At 52.7% G+C, this 20770-nt stretch overlaps 6 protein-coding genes across 6 annotated transcripts; 2 read left to right on the forward strand and 4 right to left on the reverse strand.

Annotated features, from left to right (window-relative positions):
• Positions 1–595: 595 nt before the first annotated feature.
• On the forward strand, positions 596–3332 carry ATEG_09486 (uncharacterized protein; the record flags this gene model as incomplete). The annotated part of the gene is made up of 3 exons (XM_001218107.1): positions 596–2521; positions 2648–2737; positions 2778–3332. The coding sequence occupies 3 exons, from the start codon at positions 596–598 to the stop codon at positions 3330–3332; spliced, it is 2571 nt and encodes an 856-aa protein (XP_001218108.1).
• A 2659-nt stretch (positions 3333–5991) lies between these two features.
• ATEG_09487 (uncharacterized protein) lies at positions 5992–7703 on the reverse strand (the record flags this gene model as incomplete). The annotated part of the gene is made up of 5 exons (XM_001218108.1): positions 5992–6585; positions 6659–6748; positions 6809–7048; positions 7120–7526; positions 7589–7703. The coding sequence occupies 5 exons, from the start codon at positions 7701–7703 to the stop codon at positions 5992–5994; spliced, it is 1446 nt and encodes a 481-aa protein (XP_001218109.1).
• A 1068-nt stretch (positions 7704–8771) lies between these two features.
• Positions 8772–9707, forward strand: ATEG_09488 (ankyrin repeat domain-containing protein; the record flags this gene model as incomplete). The annotated part of the gene is made up of 2 exons (XM_001218109.1): positions 8772–8780; positions 9021–9707. The coding sequence occupies 2 exons, from the start codon at positions 8772–8774 to the stop codon at positions 9705–9707; spliced, it is 696 nt and encodes a 231-aa protein (XP_001218110.1).
• A 591-nt stretch (positions 9708–10298) lies between these two features.
• ATEG_09489 (uncharacterized protein) lies at positions 10299–11247 on the reverse strand (the record flags this gene model as incomplete). The annotated part of the gene is made up of 2 exons (XM_001218110.1): positions 10299–11138; positions 11191–11247. 2 exons carry the CDS (start codon positions 11245–11247, stop codon positions 10299–10301), a joined length of 897 nt encoding a protein of 298 aa, XP_001218111.1.
• A 3704-nt stretch (positions 11248–14951) lies between these two features.
• Positions 14952–17329, reverse strand: ATEG_09490 (uncharacterized protein; the record flags this gene model as incomplete). The annotated part of the gene is made up of 2 exons (XM_001218111.1): positions 14952–15367; positions 15430–17329. The coding sequence occupies 2 exons, from the start codon at positions 17327–17329 to the stop codon at positions 14952–14954; spliced, it is 2316 nt and encodes a 771-aa protein (XP_001218112.1).
• Positions 17330–17906: 577 nt separating this feature from the next.
• Positions 17907–20343, reverse strand: ATEG_09491 (GMC family oxidoreductase; the record flags this gene model as incomplete). The annotated part of the gene is made up of 8 exons (XM_001218112.1): positions 17907–17939; positions 18000–18751; positions 18810–19023; positions 19094–19341; positions 19396–19522; positions 19575–19836; positions 19979–20012; positions 20148–20343. 8 exons carry the CDS (start codon positions 20341–20343, stop codon positions 17907–17909), a joined length of 1866 nt encoding a protein of 621 aa, XP_001218113.1.
• Between the last annotated feature and the right edge of the window lie 427 nt (positions 20344–20770).

Genomic DNA, 20770 nt, shown 5'->3' on the forward strand with positions numbered 1-20770 from the left:
CACCACCCCGCCTAGGGCGGCTCGGACGTCTCCCACGCGAAGATAGAGGCGGAAGGCCTCCTGAGTCTGATAGACCGCCATCGACTCGAAGTTCTGACCGAAATAGGGACTGCGACGTGGTCCCGTGGCGCGCATCAATCAACGATCGATCTAACCTGGGTTTCGGCCTCCCTGCAGGACCGCCTGGTCCTCTGGGAGCGCGCCGACGACCTCGACAGCGACTCCGACCATTACCCACTCCGTACGCGCCTCGACGTCGCTACGACCCCTGCAGAGGTGGTCCGGCGGCGGAACTGGAAGAAGGCAGACATCGAACAACTGATCTCATTGGTCCGGGAACGCCTGGACCCACCACATCTTATCTTATCGCCCAACTCTAATTCGACCGTCCGAACGACATCACCATCCTCTCGCCGCGCGACACGGCCTCGAATACCGACTCCGAAGCAGATTGACCGCGCTACCAACCACCTGATCGACACACTCCACGCAGCTATCGACTAGACGGTCCCCTGGGCCCGTCCCAGCGAATGGTCGAACCCGGATCTGACTCCGGAATGCCTGGAAGCCATTAAGGAGACTAGGCGACTGCGGCATGCCCTGGGAAGACCTCATTGACCGGGCATATAAGGACGCCCGCAACCACAAGACGCGCCTCGTCCGAAAGATTCTGCGGAATGGTCACCGCCAGCGCGTGCAGGAGATGACCGAGGACGACCGCGGCCTCTGGAAGCTCTCGAAATGGGCCAGGAACCGATCTACCGGCCCCGCCACAACCCCTACCCTAGAATCCCAGGGCCAGTCTATGCGTACACCGAAGGCGAAGGCGGCCGCCTTTCGCGAGACCTTCTTTCCACGCCCACCACCGGCGGACCTCTCCGATATCGAGACATTCTTGTATCCGGAGGGGCTCCCGTTTCCGCCGGTGACGGTGGAAGAGGTCCGACACGCGATTAAGCGGGCTCCAGCGGATAAAGCACCCGGGGACGACGGGATTCCGAATCGGGTGCTCCACTGGGTCCTGCCAGTCATCGATATATATCTCACTAATCTTTTCAACGCTTGCCTCCACGCAGGCTACAACCCACGGCACTTTCAGGTATCGGTCACGACGGTCCTCCGCAAGCCGGGCAAATCTAAATATACCGAGCCAAAGGCCTTCCGGCCGGTGGCGCTCCTGAACACTATAGGAAAGGCGCTAGAGTCAGTCGTGGCTCAGCGGCTCAGCTACGCAGTAGAGCGGTTCCGGCTGCTCCCGAAGAACCACCTCGGCGGCCGGAAAGGTATCTCCTGCGAGCATGTCCTGCAGATCGTCGTGGACCGCATTACGAAGGCGTGGCGGAAGGGACGATCCGTCTCGCTTCTTCTGCTAGACGTCTCTGGTGCGTACGACAATGTATCGCACCGCCGGCTCCTTCACAATCTTCGGAAGCGCAAACTAGGCCACTTCGTGCCCTGGATTGCGAGCTTCCTCTCGAATCGCTATACGCGGATCCGCATGCCCGAACACGTCACCGAGCTCTTCCCAACGACTACAGGGATCCCCCAGGGGTTTCCGCTTTCGCTGATTCTCTACCTTTTGTACAACGCGGATCTGATTAGTATCTGCAATTCCCCGACCCAAGGACTGACGGTCACGGAGGCGTATGGCTACGTCGATGACGTGGCTCTGCTCGCCGAGGCCTTCAGTATCCGGTCCGCCACACGGGCCCTGCAGGCAGTCTACCCACATGCGCGGCAGTGGGCGAGCCAACACGGATCGGTCTTCGCGCCAGCGAAGTACGAGCTCGTCCACTTTCCCCGGCCAGTTGGCGGGGAGTCTCAGCTGTGCGAGAACGCGCTATACCTCGACGAGGAGGATATTACGGTCCAGCCGAGCTCGGCGGCTCGCTATCTCGGGGCCTGGCTGGATTCAAGGCTCGACTTCACCGTGCATTGCACTAAGATGCTTCATCGGGCAGAGGCCTGCCTAGAGGCGCTACGGGGGATCGCGGGATCCACGTGGGGCACGTCTCTGGAAGACCTCCGCCGCGTTTATCAAGCCATGGTCGTGCCTACCATGCTGTACTGCTCCTCGATGTGGTACAATCCATGGCGGCTCACGGCCTTGGCGGCGGCCAAGCAGGCGCGCCAGCGCGCAGTCATGCGCTTTACCAACATTCAGAAGCGTGCAGCGATTCTAATCAGCGGCTCGTTCCGCGTAGTCGCTGCGGAGGCGCTAAACATAGAACTCTTTCTCACACCGATCCCGCTCCTGCTCGAGCAGCGGGCGGAGGAAGCAGGGATTCGGATTGCGACGGGACCGCGTATCGGGCGACCGAGAACGGTCGTCGGCGCCAGCCCGCGGCGCCGGAAGGCGTTCGCAGAGCGCACCTTTATGGAGGCGTTCGCCGCGACGATGGGGCGACTGGGCCACCACTCGTGGGAGCCCCGGGTCTCCTTTATACGGGATCCCTGGCAGCCGCGGCCGAACACGGTCGTGGAAGACCGGGAGCAGGCGCTTCAGAGCCATCAGGAGATGGTCCGCCACCGAGCAATACTACGGGTGTATACGGATGGCAGCGGGTTCTAGGGCCACGTGGGCGGGGCCGCCGTCATCCCGAAACGCCCCAGTATCATGACCACCGATCTAAACGACTACCTCCAGCGCTCTGCGTATTTGGGGGTAGAGACCAAGCAAACTGTGTACGCGGCCGAGCTGCGCGGCCTCGCCGAGGGCGCACAGCTCGCGCGCCCCGTGCGACGACCCTACCACACGCGGATTATCTTCTTTACAGACAGCCAGGCCGCTATCTCCGCCCTTCGAGGCGGGGGGCGGACCTCTGGCCAAGTTTATCTCATACATGCCCTGGAGGGGCTCGAACGACTCAGCCAACTGGCGAACCCTACGGTCGAGGTTCGGTGGGATCCCGGCCCATGCGAGGGTCCCAGGCAACGAGGTCGCCGACCAGTTGGCCAGGCAGGCCGCGCTCCGCGGCCTTGACCCAGCGCAGAGCGGCGCCGACTACTTATTGGCGTCGGCGGCCAAGTCAGCCACGCGCCAGAGGATTATGGATAAGTGGCTGCGACAGTGGCGGCTTCTGTCGGTAGCCAACACTGCACGGCCGACTAAGCGGCTCCTTCCAGGATCAGGCTGGCAGTCCCTACGGCTCTACCAGAATCTCACGAAGCTGCAGAGCTCAGCCCTAGTTCAGATGCGGACAATGCGAATCGGGCTCAACCACTACCTCTTTAAGATTAAGCAGGTAGAATCAGACCGGTGTTCCTGCGAGGAGGGATCGCAGACACCGAAGCACGTCTTAACTGTCCCAAGTTTAGTGCGCTCCGCCTAGAGATGTGGCGGAAGATTAAAAGGGTAAAGGGCCTGCCGCGCAATTTTAACCAGTACGACTACGACCAGCTGGTCTCTGAGCCGAAGGTAGTGCGGCTCGTCGCCAATTTCGTGCTGGCTACAGGCCTCCTTCAGCAGTTCCGGGAGGTCCCAAAACAGGCAGATATAGAGGATGACAGCGGGTGAAGACGCTGGGTAAACAGGCACACCAACTGGTCAGACAGTTGGCCGAGTCGCAGGCAGACGGCTACGATATATTTCCATGGCGAAACACGCAGCGCGGCGGACGGCCCCTCTAAAGATTAGACATTGACATGCAGATGCAGACAGAAAGAACAATGCAGAGGCCTAGGTAGGCGCTCGGAGTCAGGTATCAGATAAGGAAAAAGAGATATTTAAGTAGAGCAGGTAGAAGGATGAACTTTTTATAGATTTTCGATGTACAGCCGTGTAGCGACGGCAAGGCTTTTCAATGCGCTAGCTAGTGGAGAGCCGGCCGGCAGGCAGGCATAGCAGCGAGGTCTAGGGGACGTAACCGCCATACTATGGCTACGATATCTCTTTTATATATGTTTAGATAGCCTTATTTTGGGCAAGTAGGGCACACTCGCACAGCAGGCGTTAGGCCAGCTATTTCGGGTATATGAACTCCATCAATCAATCAATCAATCGAGCTACCCCCTAGGCCCCCATTGCATGACTAATCGGCCTACAAACACAAGCCGCCGAGCGAAGCGAGGAATTACGGCTTGTTTTCCTATAGTATAGTAGTATTCAGCATTCATGCAGGTAATGCATGCGGAGTGTAACAATCAATCGCCTCGGACTGACCCCTGGGCTTGAGAGGAGCATTCAGCCCTGCCCCTGCTGACCCGACAACCGAGGAACGAGCCAGTCGATATTTCAGGGGGATCGTCGACGGTGACTTCGGCCAAGACGTCGCGTTAGGCCATCGCTAGCCGGATCGTGGGCAATAAGGTGCGAATAGTGGCCCACCGACCCCATTAGACGCCGATCAAACGGCTCCACGTTCTGTCCGGAAGTCCGGATTGCGTAACTATACTTGCTCTTTGGGGTATCGATCGCTCCAACGCGAATACTCCGGATCGTTCGGAAGAACCAGAAATGTCCTGTGATCCCGATGCTCGGATGTGGGCGGCCTCTATGAACTCCTCATTAGCAATCCATGCCTCACACTCTGGATACTGATTCTGGTTATGGGCTTGGATATCAAAATACGAAGACACACGTAATATACCCACGGGGTGGTGGATAACGACGCAAGCATAGAATCAAAACATGCCATTCTATAGTAGATCATCGCAGAGGGGAAGGTATAAATTGGCCATCCAGGCCCGGTCTCAGCGAGGCATCCATCAACAAGTTTCATATCTTCCGACATTCTTTACCAAATATCCTCTTTTACTTCATCTTCTCATCGTCGCTCGCTACGATACATCTCACAACCCGCAATCATGAAGCTGACCTTCCTTACCACTCTCGCTCTCGTTGGTGCCGCTCTGGCTCTCCCGGCTCAGGACGCCCAGAAGAAGGTAAAGCCATCTTCTGACAGACTGTCCACGTAGTTGCTCACAAACTCCTTCAGATCCCTGAGGGTCAGCCCTGCATGAAGGATGGAAGCATGGGTGTGTGCGCCACTGGATACTGCTTGGTATGTCAACCCACCGAGAACAAAGCGCTGCCAGAAGACTGACGTGAATGTGAAATTTAGCAAGACGAGAAGGCAAACCAGGGCGTGTGCAAAGCCCAGTAATTGCTTCCAAGTTATTAGTAGGAGGGATACAGACGGCCCACAATGTATTTACTTCAGGCAAAGGGACCGGAAATAGCCCATCCTGAGGCCCGAATATAGCATGAATAGGGCCTAATAATTTCAAACAATCCTTCGACTACATTAACGCTCTTTATAAGTGTTTAATGGTGCATAATGTATCAGTGAGCATTGGACCTTTCTGTTCGAGACTCGACTCGACACCTGTTCATATGATTCGACCAATCAATCAATCAATCAAGATTCTATTAACCTGTTGGAGCCTATTCAGGTCTTGCCCATAGTTATACAATCAAGTCTCTTCTCTCTATTTCGTGGTATTCATACTTGTAGCCTACATGGCTAAGGGTATAGTAACATAATAGAATAGATGCCCACTTCATTAAGCTGAGCTTTCCTGACTGAATGACACTTCTTCTTTCTGACCTGTCCCATTACCTGGGCTCCTGTATCTACCCACATTCATCAATGCTCCCCAGCATTGGAGAAATAGGTCACATGGAATGCAGTAACCGACGGCATGCACAGGACTCTTATCATATCAAAAAAAAAAAATCATCAGAAAAGTTGACGGAGTTGATCCAGATCAACCTTCCCCAAGTGTGCGCAGGCAAATGAGACGCGCCGAGATTGCGAGCCAGCTCACCACTGATGAAAAACACTGACTCTAAGCAAGAAAATGGACCCCATAACCGTGCGAGCGGCCGGCAAATATCTGTCAAGGGTCGATTACCTGCATATAACACCCAACGCCATGTTACACGCCATGATTATCGGTGGGTGTACGGGAAAGTAGATTTGGATAGTGGGGTTACTCCTTCACAAGAACTCCCTTATTACTGTGTCGAATCCGCTTTGAAAGGACTCATCACTCCATGGACCGCTTGCTGCGCCTTCTATGCCAGTACCACGCCACTCCAACGTAGACATAGTACAGTCCCATTGCGACAATAGAAGTATGCGCATTTACGAAATACCCAATGAAATAGACCACTGTCAGCACTGTGAACACGGCTAGACGCCACTTCCGCTCCAGAGGAGCTTCTTTCATTGCCTCTGCGACACTGAACGCGGTCGACCCTAGATCCTGGTCGCGGCGGCGGTGGACTTGTATCGCCCGGATGATGGGCAACGTGAGGTCGATGGTCACGTACTGGGCAACTGTGATCACCGGCATCACCAGCCTGCCGACGGCGAACCATATCTGGATGCCCAGGCTCCAGTCCGCATTATAGAGGATGACGAGGTGGATGTTGGCGGCGAGAGCGACGAGCAGGATAACGCTAGCGAAGAAGTGGCGCAGGATGTCCTGCGACAAGAAGCGCAGCACAGCATCGATGAGTGAGAGGACCACGAGAGGTAAAAGCACAGATACGAAAGTTAGTGACCCGGCAACAATGCCGAAGTACTTGGTGGGCCAGGTTCCGCCGTTAATCTCGGTGGTATTCATGCCAAAGAAACCCTGTGAGTGGTTAGCGCTGCAGTTTCGCGAAGAGCCATGGGAAAGAGCATAAGGGTTACGGGCCAGGGCTTACAGAAACGGCTGTGATGGGGACGAAGAATGAAGCCAGGATGGTGAGGAACCCGAGATTGCGCGACTGGGCAAGCCCATAGTGTTCAATAACCTGCAATGAGGTTCGTTAGGCTTATGAGCAAACCCGTGATAAAAGAGCCTGGTTTCATACCAAGTTTCGCAGCTTACTAGCCTCCTCGTAGACCTTGTCGATATTTGAGCTCAACAGACGACACTTCTTTGCCATGTCCTTGGTCCACCCAGGCTTCTGGACGATGTCCCAGTTCGTTGGGAACTTGCCGAGACTGGCTGAGAGGAAGTCCACCAGTCGCTTCTGGTACTCAAGTTGGTTCATATACATCAAGCACGCAAGGGCGCCCCCAGGCTTGGGCGTTGCTGCGTTTAGGTACCGCTGTTATTGTTGTGAGCATGGCAGCGCGTACGGCTGACAGCAGACGAGGGAGGTGACCTTCATATACGTACCAGATTATCAATGGCTTCCGAGATGTCTACCAAGCGCAGCGACGCATCGTTGAGCCCCAAGCGGCAGATGTAGTAACACGCCCGGACCCAGTGCTTGGTCAGTTTGTCGACCATCTGAGCGTTGCTGCCAGAGAGCACGCTTGAAAGTCTATCCGAGTATACAGTAGCTGCCTCGATGTTCGAAAACGCTATCAAGCACGACCAGCCCGTCTGGTTCTGGGACCAGGAACCCCAAATCGCAACCTTTGACGTCGATACAGGTCTCCTTCCGTGGGGCTTGTGTCTCTCCATCCACATATGCTTGGTGTGAGCCTGTGGGTGAGGCCCTGGGAAGAGCATCACCTTCGTCGATGATGTGGAAGTTTGCATTTTCCCAGGATTCAACGACTTGGCCGAGCGCCACTCATCTATATCCCCACAGTCAAATTATCACCACCAGGAATATTGAGCTGAGAACAAAAGCACGTACCCTCAGGAGGAGGTGCAAGCATGCTTTCTTCAACAAACTTATTTCCAGGTTGAGGAACAAGCGCCGATAGCAGCCCACAGAGGTCAGGAATGCCAAATCCGTACCGGAGCTTCATGAGGAATAAGAATGCAATAGCAGACGCGTCAGCGAGGGACTGCATACTTGGCACCTTCAATGTTTTAGATCATAAGATTTTCAGCGTCTGGGTGACGTTGAATTCATTAGAATCCCGTGCAGCCAACCTGGAACACGTAATGTAGCACTTAACACCGTCCGTTTGGGATGGCCTGTTGTGATATATATGTACCTATACGTAATAGATTTTCTAGGATAATCGTAAACTTCCTCTTTAGGACACTGCCGCTTTAGTAAGGGCGCTCAGAGGTCTGCATCACAGCTCACTACTTACTAAAACATGAGCCTTTTACTCATGAGCGATTATATATACTCACAGAGCCGCTTACCCCATCTATTTTATCTAGATAATTTAACAACTATATTTAACAATATTTCTAAAAAATTGCCTACGCCTCTTAAATACCCGGTCGATATAACGAAAGTAAATAACAATAGAATCTAATTTATCCTTTAGCGGTAGAGTTAAGCAAAATAAAATTTAAAGGCAATAGCGATAAGTTTTAAGGGTAGTCCGGAAGAAGATATAAAAGCATAGCTCTCCTTTAAGCATTTTACCTAGCATAGAACTATAATGTCTTTCTAAATCGACTGTCTATCTTTAGAATCTTCCTTTAATTTAAAGTGCTATCTTTCTAAGTTACAGAACAGAAATAGGTAGAAAACGAGAGCGTCCCAAGCTGCAACCCGAGTCATCTTCGCCTGGGATATTCTTTGGTACCGAAGTCAACGATTTCCTGGGACTCCAGTCAGACTTAACACCTCACAGGCCTTGCATGAGGCTTGCAACGTGGCCCTGTTCTTCCTGCGAGCCTCGTTCTATGATTCTCGAGTCGCGGATGCAGCAGCCCGCACTAGGGGCAGACAACGGATCCTATTGGCACAACGTAGCTTACATTCCTTTAAACCCCAATCAGAACGTGCCGCCTGGCGTCTCTATCTTTTGTCGTGGTGCCAGACGAGTATGCATCTCATACATATGACGGCCCGCCAGCACGCCGGTGCGAACCTATCCGCCCAACTCGGTGTGGGGTAGGATATTGCATACATGGATATAGTATGTACATGCAAGTGCGATGAGAATGCCAGATATCGCCTCACTTTGAGAATAAGCAAAAAAGAGAGCAAGGTAGCTGACATTACTTGGGCGAAGACCTCGAGGCGAGGATCGTTAGAGCAATCACCTCCTCCTAGTATCATTAAAATGAGAAATACCAAGAGTTGCAATATTATGACAGTCCTCCCATTCAAGCTGCGTCGTATCGAGGCTACGAAGAGATCATACAAATGCTCTTAGATCGAGGTGCAGACGCCAATGCCTCGGACTTGGATAAAGGCAGTGCACTCCCAATCCGCGTCGTGGAGCGGGAATGCCAATATTGTACGGTCACTGCTCGACCACGGTGCTGATATCGATGCCCAGGAAGGGGAACTCTGGAATCCACTGCACACCGCTGCCCAAAGAGGGCATCAGAAGGTTGTGCAGGTACTGCTAGATCGAGGCGCCAGTGTAAATGCTCGGAAAGGGGAGTATGACAGTACTGCACTTTGTTTTGCATCATCGAATGGCCATGGAACTATTGTGCAGATGCTACTTGATCACGGTGCGGATCTCAATATGCAAGCCGCAGATCTCAGTATCAAAGGCGATCCCCTCTATCCGCCACATACTCACGCGGTGAACAAAAGACAAAATGCCATCGTCCGGATGCTGTTGGACCGTGGCGCCGATGTCAATGCCCCGGGAAAAGACGGCCTTACCGCACTGATGTGCGCATCATCTAAAGGGTTTGAAGACACGTTAAAGATCGTGCTAGATTGGGGGGCAGATATCGATGCCAATTGGGAGTCTAGTAGTGCACTCCAACTCGCGGTGTTTGGAGGTCATGAGAATATCGTGCAGGTTCTGCTAAATCGGGGCGCCGGTGTCAATCTCAATGGGAATTGTGTCACTGCACTCCAAGCTGCAGCATTTAAAGCATGAGAAGATTATGCAGATTCTACTAGACTGGGGCGCCGACGTTAATATCAATAACGAGGAGATTGGCACTGCGCTACATGTCGCAGCATCTCAAGGACATGAGAAGATTGTGCATCTTCTACTAGACCGAGGCGCGGATATCGATGCTCATAGTGAAGGGCTCCACAGTGCACTTCAAGCTGCAGCAGCCGAGAGGCATGAAAAGGCAGTGCAGATCTACTGGATCGAGGTGCCGATATCAACGTTCAGGGTGGACACCTCGGCAGTGTGTTTGAAGAGGCATCATCCAACGGGCATGAGGCCATAATGCGGCGACTTTACCAGATGTTTTATGACCGGTCAATACGCATCCTAGCCGGGGTCCGGGAGAATTTGTCCGTTGATTCTAACCTGCTATCATATTGGCGCTAGTAACGCTCACATGTTTAAGCAGTTGGAATGACGATAAACGATTGAATTGACGATAAAGATGATGAAGATGCTTGAAGATGAAGAGTCCCTCTGTTGAAGAGGCAGCACCTAAATACATGAAGCCCAACGAGCAAACGCACGATATCATGTGCCACGATTCCACAAGATTCGACATGGCCATGCTTATTCCAGATCAGCCTCATCTAGCTGATATAACTCCCTTCCCAGCTCCCCATTCACTCGATACTTCTCACCAGTCTTTCCGTCCTCCCATAATTGCATAGGAAGCGACAACTGATCCCATTCAACAGCAACATCAGCAAATGTTTGCTCATTAAATGCCATCCGGGTCTCTTGGACAATATTTCTCTTCCCATCGAGATAGATTAACCGTAGCATGTCCGTTTTAAAGGCTTCCTGATCTGCAATAGCAAGATAGCCCTTTGAAGCTGTTCGCCGAAGGAAATCGCTCTGTCTTTCAATATAATTGTCACGATTCGCCCTCCATTCGTCGCTTTGTTTGAGGGTCGGTAGTATGATATTCTTAAAATACTGTCTGTCCCGTGAGATATTTTCTGGATTCGGCAGGCGGCTATTATCATTTAAAGGGCCGGCTAACTCTGGCAAGATATCGAAGACTCGCCACCACTGATCACCGAAATTAAAGAGTTCGGGATTATCAAGAAGTGCCCACCAGGCTACATTCTCCTCGTGGAGTTCATCGGACCCTACTAATTCCGTGATTTTGTCGTTGTCATCGGCATTATAGTAGGTGCGTAATAAAATCAACTGATTGTTATCACACCCCCAAATCCTCCACGCTATCTTCCGTAGGTTATCAGAGCGCCAGGGGCGAAGGATAGTATCAATTTCATAGGCCGTAGGTGACAGTGTTTCGTAAGTGTCCGAGGCATGACAATTAGGGTCCAGTTCCTTCGGAATCTCATCTAGATCCAAGAACTGATGGATCAGTCGGAGGCGCTGGTCTTCAGTAGGCTCAGATGAGGAGTGATCCCAGTGTTTCTTTATAGATATTAGCCACGCAGGGGAATCAACAGTAGCGCAAAACACTCACGATCAAGTACTGCTCGACGGGTAACTGGCCCCATTGCGGAAGGTATGCCTTGTCCATTACTGTCATGGGCGACAAAACAGAGCTCTGGACGGTAGATGGAAAGGCCCTGCCTGTCCAACGCGGGGCAAATGACACGTTAAACAAACACTATTTTGCACTGTTTGCAGGTAGTGATCTCAGGACTGATTAGGGAAAGAGCCCTCATAGAAACGCTGGGCTTTAAGTAAGCGTAGCGGGCAAGAGTGGACTGTAAATAGAGAGGCGGGCAAGAGAGAGGGTTATTAGTCGGGGTGCAGTTTATTGAGATTACTCGCTTAGGGCATTCAGTCTCCTGCTCACCCCGTGCTCAGTGATAGCCTCAGGCTGCTCAGGACGTGCTCAGGGCGTGCTCAGACCTACTCAGTGAGCAAAAAGCGGCGAAAGGGTGAGCACTAAAACGGAAAGGGAAGGCCATCGACCGTCCCAGAAAATCAATTATATATGAACCGGTGTATTACTTGTTATAGGCAGCGTGTAGAGTGTGCTGATGGCAGTAATAGTTAGGTAGGACTATCCAGCGACCAGACTGGTCCCTGTTGTATCCCGTGACAGGATGGTAAATACGAAAACCAGGAAGTGATGGTAGAAGGTAAACACCCGTCAGTTCTCCCGATGGGAAGTGACGGGCAGTATGGGGCCAGCGATGGGTAGTACGAGGCAGGATCCGGTCAGGACACGGTATGGGAAGTGATGGGAGCGAGACGAGGGCGGTTTGAAGGATACTCAATACGGGACCTTGCCGCAGGGGGCTAGCGGCGGGTAAAGTGCGCGCAGCTACCCCTCTGCGCGGCCGGAGGATGTATGGGCAGTGACGGTGACTTCGCGACGCCTGTATGTAGGTGGTGTGGGCGGTGAAGGAAAAGCGGTCGACTTTAGAATCACCAGACTCATTCCGTCCGTTCGTTTTCGCTTTTACTTCACCACCGACCCGCCACAAGTCGTTTTCATCCTCGATTATTTTATATCCAAACCATACACACGCTAACAGTCTTATTGCCTCCGGCAGAAGTGGACACGAGTGCACTTGATGGGAGACCCGACTCAGGCGACCTCGAGAGTGCCATCGTCAATGCGCGGAGAGCGGTCGACGTGCCCTTCAGGATCATTCGGTCTAGGCTTTTCTAGTCAGAGAACCCAAGCACCATGCTCTCAGACCAATATACATGGACTGGAAGGGCTGAGGATCAAGTAGACGCCATCAGCAATGCCCAGAGAGCGGTTGCCGTCACACCTCAAGACCATCCAGAACTACTTGCTTTGCTGAACAATCTGGCAAACGCGCTCTCGAACCGATATGAGCGGACAGGAAGCCTTGATGATCTAGAGGAGGCCATCAACATGCGAAGATTATAGAAAGCAATGTTGATTATAACATAGAGTATTATATTGTTTCCGGGGTTAGAGAAGTCTCGGACGACTTGGGAAAGCCGCCATCCATGGCTTAGCAGTAGCCCTCCTTTGCCTTCCCATAGCTCTAACCGTGCGTAGGGCTCGCATTCTGCCAAGTGTTAATCTTTGAAGTCTTGACACTCGTCGTACGTGGAACCGCTTCAGCTGAAAACTCATCTTGACAAATCCAGCAAATAGGATCTCCATGCCACGGTTTTCAAGGTCACGGTTTTCCAATCTCCTATTCTTCATTTTCCAACCTGTTCTCGTCTGGATTTGGTGGCATTAAAGGTTCTTTACATTAGAATTTCCATAGGAACAACTCGTAACGCTACCACGCCGCAGGAACATAGTATAAGTTCTGTGGCTAACGGTATGGTCCATTCCCAAGAATGCGATTGGGGGAGATCAGCCCATATTCCCGTAGGATCGATGCTTGGATCTCCGCCTATAAGTACACATTGCGATGTCCCCAACGACTCAATGATTACAAAATCCAGGGCGGCACCTAAATAGAATAACCTCAAAGTCATGAAGGACTATAAGCGAGAAATGCAAATATATAATAGGAGACTAAGTGTTATCTCTAACTGAGACATAGTACGCGAAAGCACCGTCTTTTGTATAGCCTACGATGAAGTTTCGTGAATAGTTATCTATATGCTTTACAGGGACGCAGTTAGCGCATATTATTTAGATAAAGCTGAACCAAAGCACCCCGTACTTAAATTAGCAGTTACTCCTTTGCGGTATTTGAAAATAGTTTCCTTCTTTGGAAACCAGCTGAAGCGCTTATAGATTTCTTATATTCCAGACCTTAGGCATAGGGTAAAGCGCGCACCAGGTCTGTGACCTATCTTAGATAAAGCCCAGTTCGGCGGTATACAGCTCAAGCGCCATGTTTTTGACAGGTATACTTCAGGCACGTATTCGCAGAGCAAGAAGAGAGCTGGTGTTACAGTTTTATACCGGCAGTGCACTGATGGCTACCAGTGGGGGGCAATGCGGATGATGAATTGGGACCTAAATCATGATTTAGATAGAGATGTTATAATAAATGGCCTACTTCCTTTTCCTCCCTTCTAATCAGAAAGGTGCTGATATAACAATCATAGTGTGGTCAAGTACACCCCGACATGTGTCTGTCTGGGAATCTCGGTGCCTTATTCCCGAGGCATACACATATAGTCGAGGAAGAAGTCTTGTCAGCTGTTAATGCCCTAAAAAGGATACTTCTATTCTGCTGACTGAGCTCATGGGTGGAGGGCATTCGCTGAAGTGCTCTGGGGCGAGGAAGGAGCAATGAGCACTGAGGAAACTGCAGTCGTCCTGCAAGAGAAGGAAGGCACATCTTGCAAGCAATAAAGCATTGATCAGAATGCAAGCAACAATACCGTTCTTCCTATTCGATTCATTTTCTAATCAACTACTAACAGCATCATAAGAACCCAAACTCACCGAAGTCCGCATTCTTTTGTCTTCTTCCCTTTGTTTCCATAGTCCATATCACTAGCGCAAAGCCACCATCAATCACAATGACGCTATCGACTGAGGACTTCGCGGTCTTGCTAGCCTTGGTTCCCGACGAGGTAAGTTCTGAACACCAGGGCTCGACTGTCTATGATTCTCACCTCGACCTATACCACGCTTCTGCACGCCGGCGCCGCGTTGATCGTCGCGCCAGAATCGCCTTCGGAGTTATTTGAGCTCGAACGGCGTGACCTGCGTGGAGAAGCTCTCACGCATGAAAAGAAGGTACCACTTCCTTTGAGACGATGTTCTATCATTTTCCACTAATTAGGATTGTCCACGGCTTCTTCTCTTGTTCTATACTCAGACTAGGACCACCATCGATGTTGATGCGCACATAAACCGGAGTAGGAACGGAGAGCTCCTGGAGCAACTCATTTGGCGCGAGCCTTCAACGTAGGTCTGTTGTGAGGATACATATTCGGGATCGCGGCTTGGACGGTTCTTACTGCATGCAACTCCACGAGATCAATACTTACGGGGTATGCTTGGGGTCGGTCGAGAATCAGTCAGGTCGAATGACGGTCCCGCCGGATCAAGACCGACGGGTTTTCGAGGTATGAGATGGCTTTGAGGGCGTATACGACATTATTCTAGTTGTTGCTGGGTAGGTAGGGTTCTCGTTGGGCGTCCAATGTCCAATGGATGGTATTCTCAAGGGTTCATGCTAGGTACAAGGCTGCACGACTATTGTGTCCAAACCCTGTATGTTCAATGTCACTTCAAGATCAATCGCTCTTATGATGGAATCAAACCCTCCCGCTCAACTGTGTAAACATCAATCTAAAGTCATCCATCAAAGTTTAGTATCCTCCCAAAGCTCGTCGTATCGTGCCAATAACTCCGTTCGGTTTGATATCGCCTTCGTCAGACTGGCTTTGGTCACTGTCACTATCCTCGAATTCGCTTTCTGACGAGTCTTCCGGCTCTGCCTGTTTCTTGGGGAGAGCAAGGGGCTCCATTGACTGGACTCTTTCCTGCTGCGCCTTCTTCTGGTCATCCAATAAGGACCTCAGGGACGACCGCTTGTTTTTGGTGCCCGTGACAGGCGCATGGGTGGCAAAGAACGTCTGTTTCTGTGCTGAACCTTTTCTTCCCTCCTTCGCATTGCTGGCGCTTGTGTTTGTGCGAGCAGGCTCCTCTTCCGTATCGGAGAATAGATTCACCTCCTGAGTCTCCAGAGGCTCATCATCGGCTGATTCGTCGGAATCTTCATCGTCTGGCAAAGGGTCAGTTCTTGTTCCTGTCAGGAAATTTGCCCGGGTAGGTATGCCAACTCACCTTCGGATGCCGCTTTCATCTGAAACGCACATGTCGGACCAGGGGTCGCATCTCTCTCGACAGACTTCGACTTGTCACCGTTCGTTGCAGCAGTGGCAGGGACCACTACCTCAACCTTTTTCGAAGCAGGCGTGGAAGTGGATGAGGTGCTGCGCGCTTGTATCTCGACCAACTGCTTTTCCAGGTCTGCCACGTTATCGCGAGCTCTCTGTGCCCTTTCCATATTCCTTTTGACTTTCGTTCCCACGTTGTGGCTTAGGACGATCCGATGCTTCAGTATTTTCTTCATGTGCTGAGCAAGCCCCGTCTGTCCTTTCTTTGTAGCGGCTTCGATGTCTTCTTCGAGTTTCCTCATCGCTTCCTGATTCTGGGCTGCTTCATCTCCGCCAGTGTCTGCGGCTGCCCCGGCGGGTGGAGGCTGCTGTGATCTTGCTGATTTCGACGAAATCGAGTCTTGGTTCGCTTGCTTGGGCGTGCTCTGCGGAGTATATTTGGGCTTGTTGGCCCACTCGTCGACCACGTCGTCTTCATCGGCGAATGAGACCGACCGACGAACAGCTGATCTTTGCGTCGGCGACTCCTTGCGCAGCGCCGATGGCAGTCGCGACGCGGTATTAGGGGTCAAGGTAGCGGATGGCGTCCCGTTCGTTTGGAACAAGGGGCCACGACGGATAGCAGGCGTGCTGGGGGTGATCATCGCCGGCTTCTTGGAGGGCGGGCTCTTGGTAATGCCCAATCCCAGTCCCGAAGTGCTCTGCAGGCGTTTCTCTGGGCTGGGTTCCCCGTTCTCTTGGGCGCGGCTTCCGGCCTGGTCAAGTCGTGGCTGTTTGCTGGGCTCTTGGAACTCGTCGGCATCCCTCGCACGTTTGAGCCGGGAGGATCGTGGTGCCTCGTAAACTTCCTCCTCTTCGTCGACCTCCATTTCATCGTTTGGCTCCTCACCCCTCTCGGATTCCTCGCTTTCTTCTCCGGCACTGTCGTCTTCGTCGCCAGTCTCTTCGTCGCCGGTCTCTTCCTCATCCGGTTCAGCGTCCTTGGCGGCGTTGTCTATCACTTCATTTGGCTCTTCCTCTTCCTCACTCTCTTCCTTGTCCTCGTCCTCGTCCTCGTCCTTGTCCTCCTCGTTGTCGCTCTCTTCGTCCCCATCGTCTGTCTCCTCTCCCTGTTCCTGGTCGGTTTTGGCCTGCGCGACCGGTTCAACATCGGCACCGCCCTCCTCAGATCCTTCCTCGTCATCGGTCTCTTCTTTGATTTCCGGCTCGGCATCGAGCGTTGCTTCCTTTCGCGTGCCCGGTCCTGCTACCTCTTCAACGGAATCGCTCTCGCTCTCGGTCTCTTCAGCCTCCTCGGCTTCTTCCTCGCTACCAGTCTCCTCCTCGCCACCCGATTCTTCCTCGCTGCCGCTCTCCTCACTCCCCGAGTCTTCAGCCTCTGGCTGTGACCCCTCTTCGGGGATGGTGCCCATGGGTGGCGAGGCGGGCTCATTCTTCACGCGTCGTTGGCGCTGAAATTCCTGGGCGGCGGCGTCCCAGTCGTGCGTGACGGAGGGGAAGCGAACTGGAGCGTAGGGTTCATCGGTAGGTTTCTGGATCACGCGAACAGTGCCGCGCTGGTCGCAGTTATCGCTGCGCGCTTTGCCAAGGTCAACCCAGACATCGGCGACGGTCATATCCGGATCAAGATCGGCAGATTCGTGGGCATCATCGACGATTTGCTTGATTTCCAGCGCGCCCTCGTGGGGTCGGAGTTTCTTCCATTTCTCTTGGATCAAGCTCGCCAGACCGCCCAAGCTAGTATCCTCTGGGTTCTCGACGGGGAGGAGAAAGCTAGCTGGCGATCCGGTTCTCGGGGCATTCGGATTTCGAGGGTAAACCTTCACCGTCAGGCGAAGGAAGACCATTGTGAGGTCTTGTACGGAGATCGCGGACGTGGCGGAGAGGTAGGTAAACAGTCAGAGAAGGATTTCGGGCAATTGGAGGGGGGGATATGAGGGTAGGAGAGTAATTGCGAAGAGAAACACCAGGAGACCCTGGTCGTAATGGGTTCCCAGTGGTGGCGAGGGGGAGAAACAGAAGAGAGGGAGTAAAAGAGGTGATGTAGTTGAAGGGGCGGAAGAAAAGCTGCAGAGAAAATCAAGCGGCGGGAGCAAACACGCGGCCCGATTGGCTGGGTGACAGCTGCGTTGGATACATCCATTTTCCGGTCCACGACAGCTTCAGCAATTGTGAAGGATCGCTTTCAACCGTTTGATTATGTTTAAGGAGGATTGTCTTCTTCTACAGGTCCATTTTCTCATACCTGAGGATCCCTCCAACTGTACTATGTATCTGGCGGTCTATTGTATCCTGTCACATGATCCCCGGGCTATCAAACATCGCGATGAAAGAGGATACTATGTTATCCAAGAGCAAAGCAATAGCTTGTTTGATAGCAGGTAACTATGGTGTGCATCTGGAGAATCCCATCACACAACCCGCTTACTCGCACGAATCCTTGATCGCATCCGCAGCCTGTCTACCGTCAGTGTACTTGCATCATGCCAGTGAAGAGCCCCTATCCTCAGCACTCACCTTTTCCGCCACCGCATAGACCGAGCTTTGAATATGAGTCGAAGGCAGCATAGGAAAGACACTCGCATCGACCACCCGCAGGTTCTCCACCCCATACACCCTGAACTTCGCATCAACCACCCCACCCAGCGCATACCTCCCAACGGAGCATGTCCCAGACGGATGGAACAACGTATCTGCCGTGTCGCGAATATACGCCTCGAGATCCGCATCAGACACGACACCCGCGCCGGGCACCAGCTCCACCGGCTGAAACGCCGCCAGTGCCTCCGTGCGCATCAGCGTGCGCGCATACCTGATCGCCTCGACGAGGATCTGGACGTCCATCGGGTTCCGGAAGTAGGCCGGGTCGGCGAGCGGCGCGTCGAAAGGGTCCGTCGACGCGAGTCGGACGCTACCGCGCGAGAACGGGTGCTCCAGCCCGATCACGAACGTCCCGTCCGCCCAGATGATCTCGATCTGCGCCTCGTCGTCGGCTGTCAGGCCGTGGGTGAGGAGCTTGTGCTGGAGCGCGTAGCCGAGACGCACGGTCGCCGGCGTGTCGGGATCCAGGTGGAACTTGGGTTGTTGGCGCAGGGCTGTTGTGTGGAGGGATACCACCTTCGAGGTGAAGTTCTTGGCTGGGAGGAAGACGAGGAAGTCGCCGGTTGCGTCGGCGTAGGGACCGGTTTTCTTGGATTTGTACAGGGACATGGACTCCGCCGCGAAGGTTACGTTGCTGGTGAGGTTTGCGGAGGTTAGAGGGAAGTCCCCTGGATGGTTAGCATAGGATCCCGTGTGTTGTGTCATAAGAGGTGCGATGCTGCTCACATGAAGCGACTACGGGGATGTAAAGATGGTCCTGGAGGTTGCGACCAACGCCGGGGACATTGGCTACGGTGGAGATGTTCAGTTTGGACAGCAGGGCAGGGTCACCGATCCCCGACAGCTGAAGGATTTGGGGAGTATGAATTGCTCCGGCTGCGAGGATGGCTTCCTTTGAAACATTGACGATCTTACGCGGCAGTGAGGCTGACGCCGCGAGCTGGTATGGCCTGATCAGTATTCGTCCATGGAATGACTGAGCAGTCGGGGGGCATATTCAGGTTACGTACTTCGACACCCTTCACAGTCACTTCTAGACCCCTCTTTTTGGTTATAAGTCGGGTGACAGTTCGTCCCGTAATCAGATGGAGCCCTGGTCTGCCGGACACGGTATTCCAGTAGGCCGTGGCGGCATCGCTTCGAGTTATCGAGGCTGGGTCTTGGCTATGGGGACTATAGTATCCTCCAACAGCATCGCCGGTGGCGGCATCTTCGGGGATACGAACTCCGAGGGAGGTGATAGCACGAATAAAGTGCTCTGAAGTGGTCCGTTAACACGCTGCTTGACATTCTTGCTCATAGTCGGACATACTCGTAGAAGGCCAGATCCAGGGTGCGTAGCTGGACTGCACATATCCGGTTGTTCCATGGGCCGATAGATCATAGCTGACATTCCACTCGGCCACAATGCCGTCGATTGGCGGCGTGAAGCTTTCACTCTATGACAAGACTTTAATGCTTGCTCAGAATGGCATTGGAATAGCTGATCACCTTCTTGAAGTAAGGCAACAAATCAGTCCATCCCCACCCGGCGTTGCCTAGTGTTTCCCATCGGTTATAGTCCGCCTGAGATCCGCGGTCGAAGACCATGCGGTTCAGCAGACTCGAACCACCGACGGCCTTACCCTGGGGGATGGCTAATGTGCGGTTTCCTGCGTCGGGGTTCTGCACGTAGGTCAAGTTCCAGTCATACTGGGTGCCGATGGCGCCCCCCGCCAGTCCGGGGATGACAATGTAGTCTTCGCCTTGTTCACTGCATTGTTGATGTTAGTGTATAATTCTGATAGTTGCCTCCTGAAGCTAGTATGTATGAGATGTTCCTCTCTAACGAGCTGTTTGGATTGTTGATGATGATAGATGGGGAAAGGTGCTTGGGTTAAAGGAATTGACCATACAATTCACCAGCTTCGATAACAAGAATATTGAGCTCTGGACAACCACGTGGCAATCAATCCAAGTAATCAGTAACATGCACTTCAATGGAAGGCGTGTAGGCAGGCACAAAGGAGAGGTGGTGGATTCGTTTCATCTAAACAGCACTGATGAACAGGCGGGTCTACTCACTCGGATTCTCCGAAAGACGGTTGGCTACAGTGAGACCAGAGATGCCACCTCCTACAACTACATAGTCGTAGGTAGTCAGCAACTGAGAATCATGGGTAAGGACCTGGCCATGGAATTGTGAGGCAGCCATGGCAGAAGACACGAGACCGAACGGCAGACCCAGGCCGACGACGCCTCCGTTCCATAGAAGACGCATGGTAGATATTGCTGGAGGGATTGGAGCTTTCTGGCTGTATGTAAGACCAGCGGGAAAGCATCTGATGTTCAGACCTACAGAGTAGAAATCAGTTGCTCTGTATGGGGATTTATCAGGGATAAAGAAAACCAACGGATGTACGGATCTGAGCTCTCAGGGGCCAGCTTCTCCTTTGGAAATAATTAAGTGTGGTCTCATATGAACCAGGGGAGGTAATCAATGTCGTGCATAGCTAGGGTAGTTAGCGGTGGTTGTCTCATTAATGCACTAGATCATGTATCTAGCGACTCTAGTCCTGGCACCATGGTAGCGAGATTGTGTTCTAGAATTAGATTCCCCGCTGGACGCTCGGACACTGTTCAAGGGGCCCATTAGGCTCTAATAACATGCACTGGGTTTGGGAGATATGGCCCGATATTTAGTATTC

Source organism: Aspergillus terreus, genomic scaffold, assembly GCF_000149615.1.
Source record: "Aspergillus terreus NIH2624 scaffold_15 genomic scaffold, whole genome shotgun sequence".
Taxonomy (NCBI): domain Eukaryota; kingdom Fungi; phylum Ascomycota; class Eurotiomycetes; order Eurotiales; family Aspergillaceae; genus Aspergillus; species Aspergillus terreus.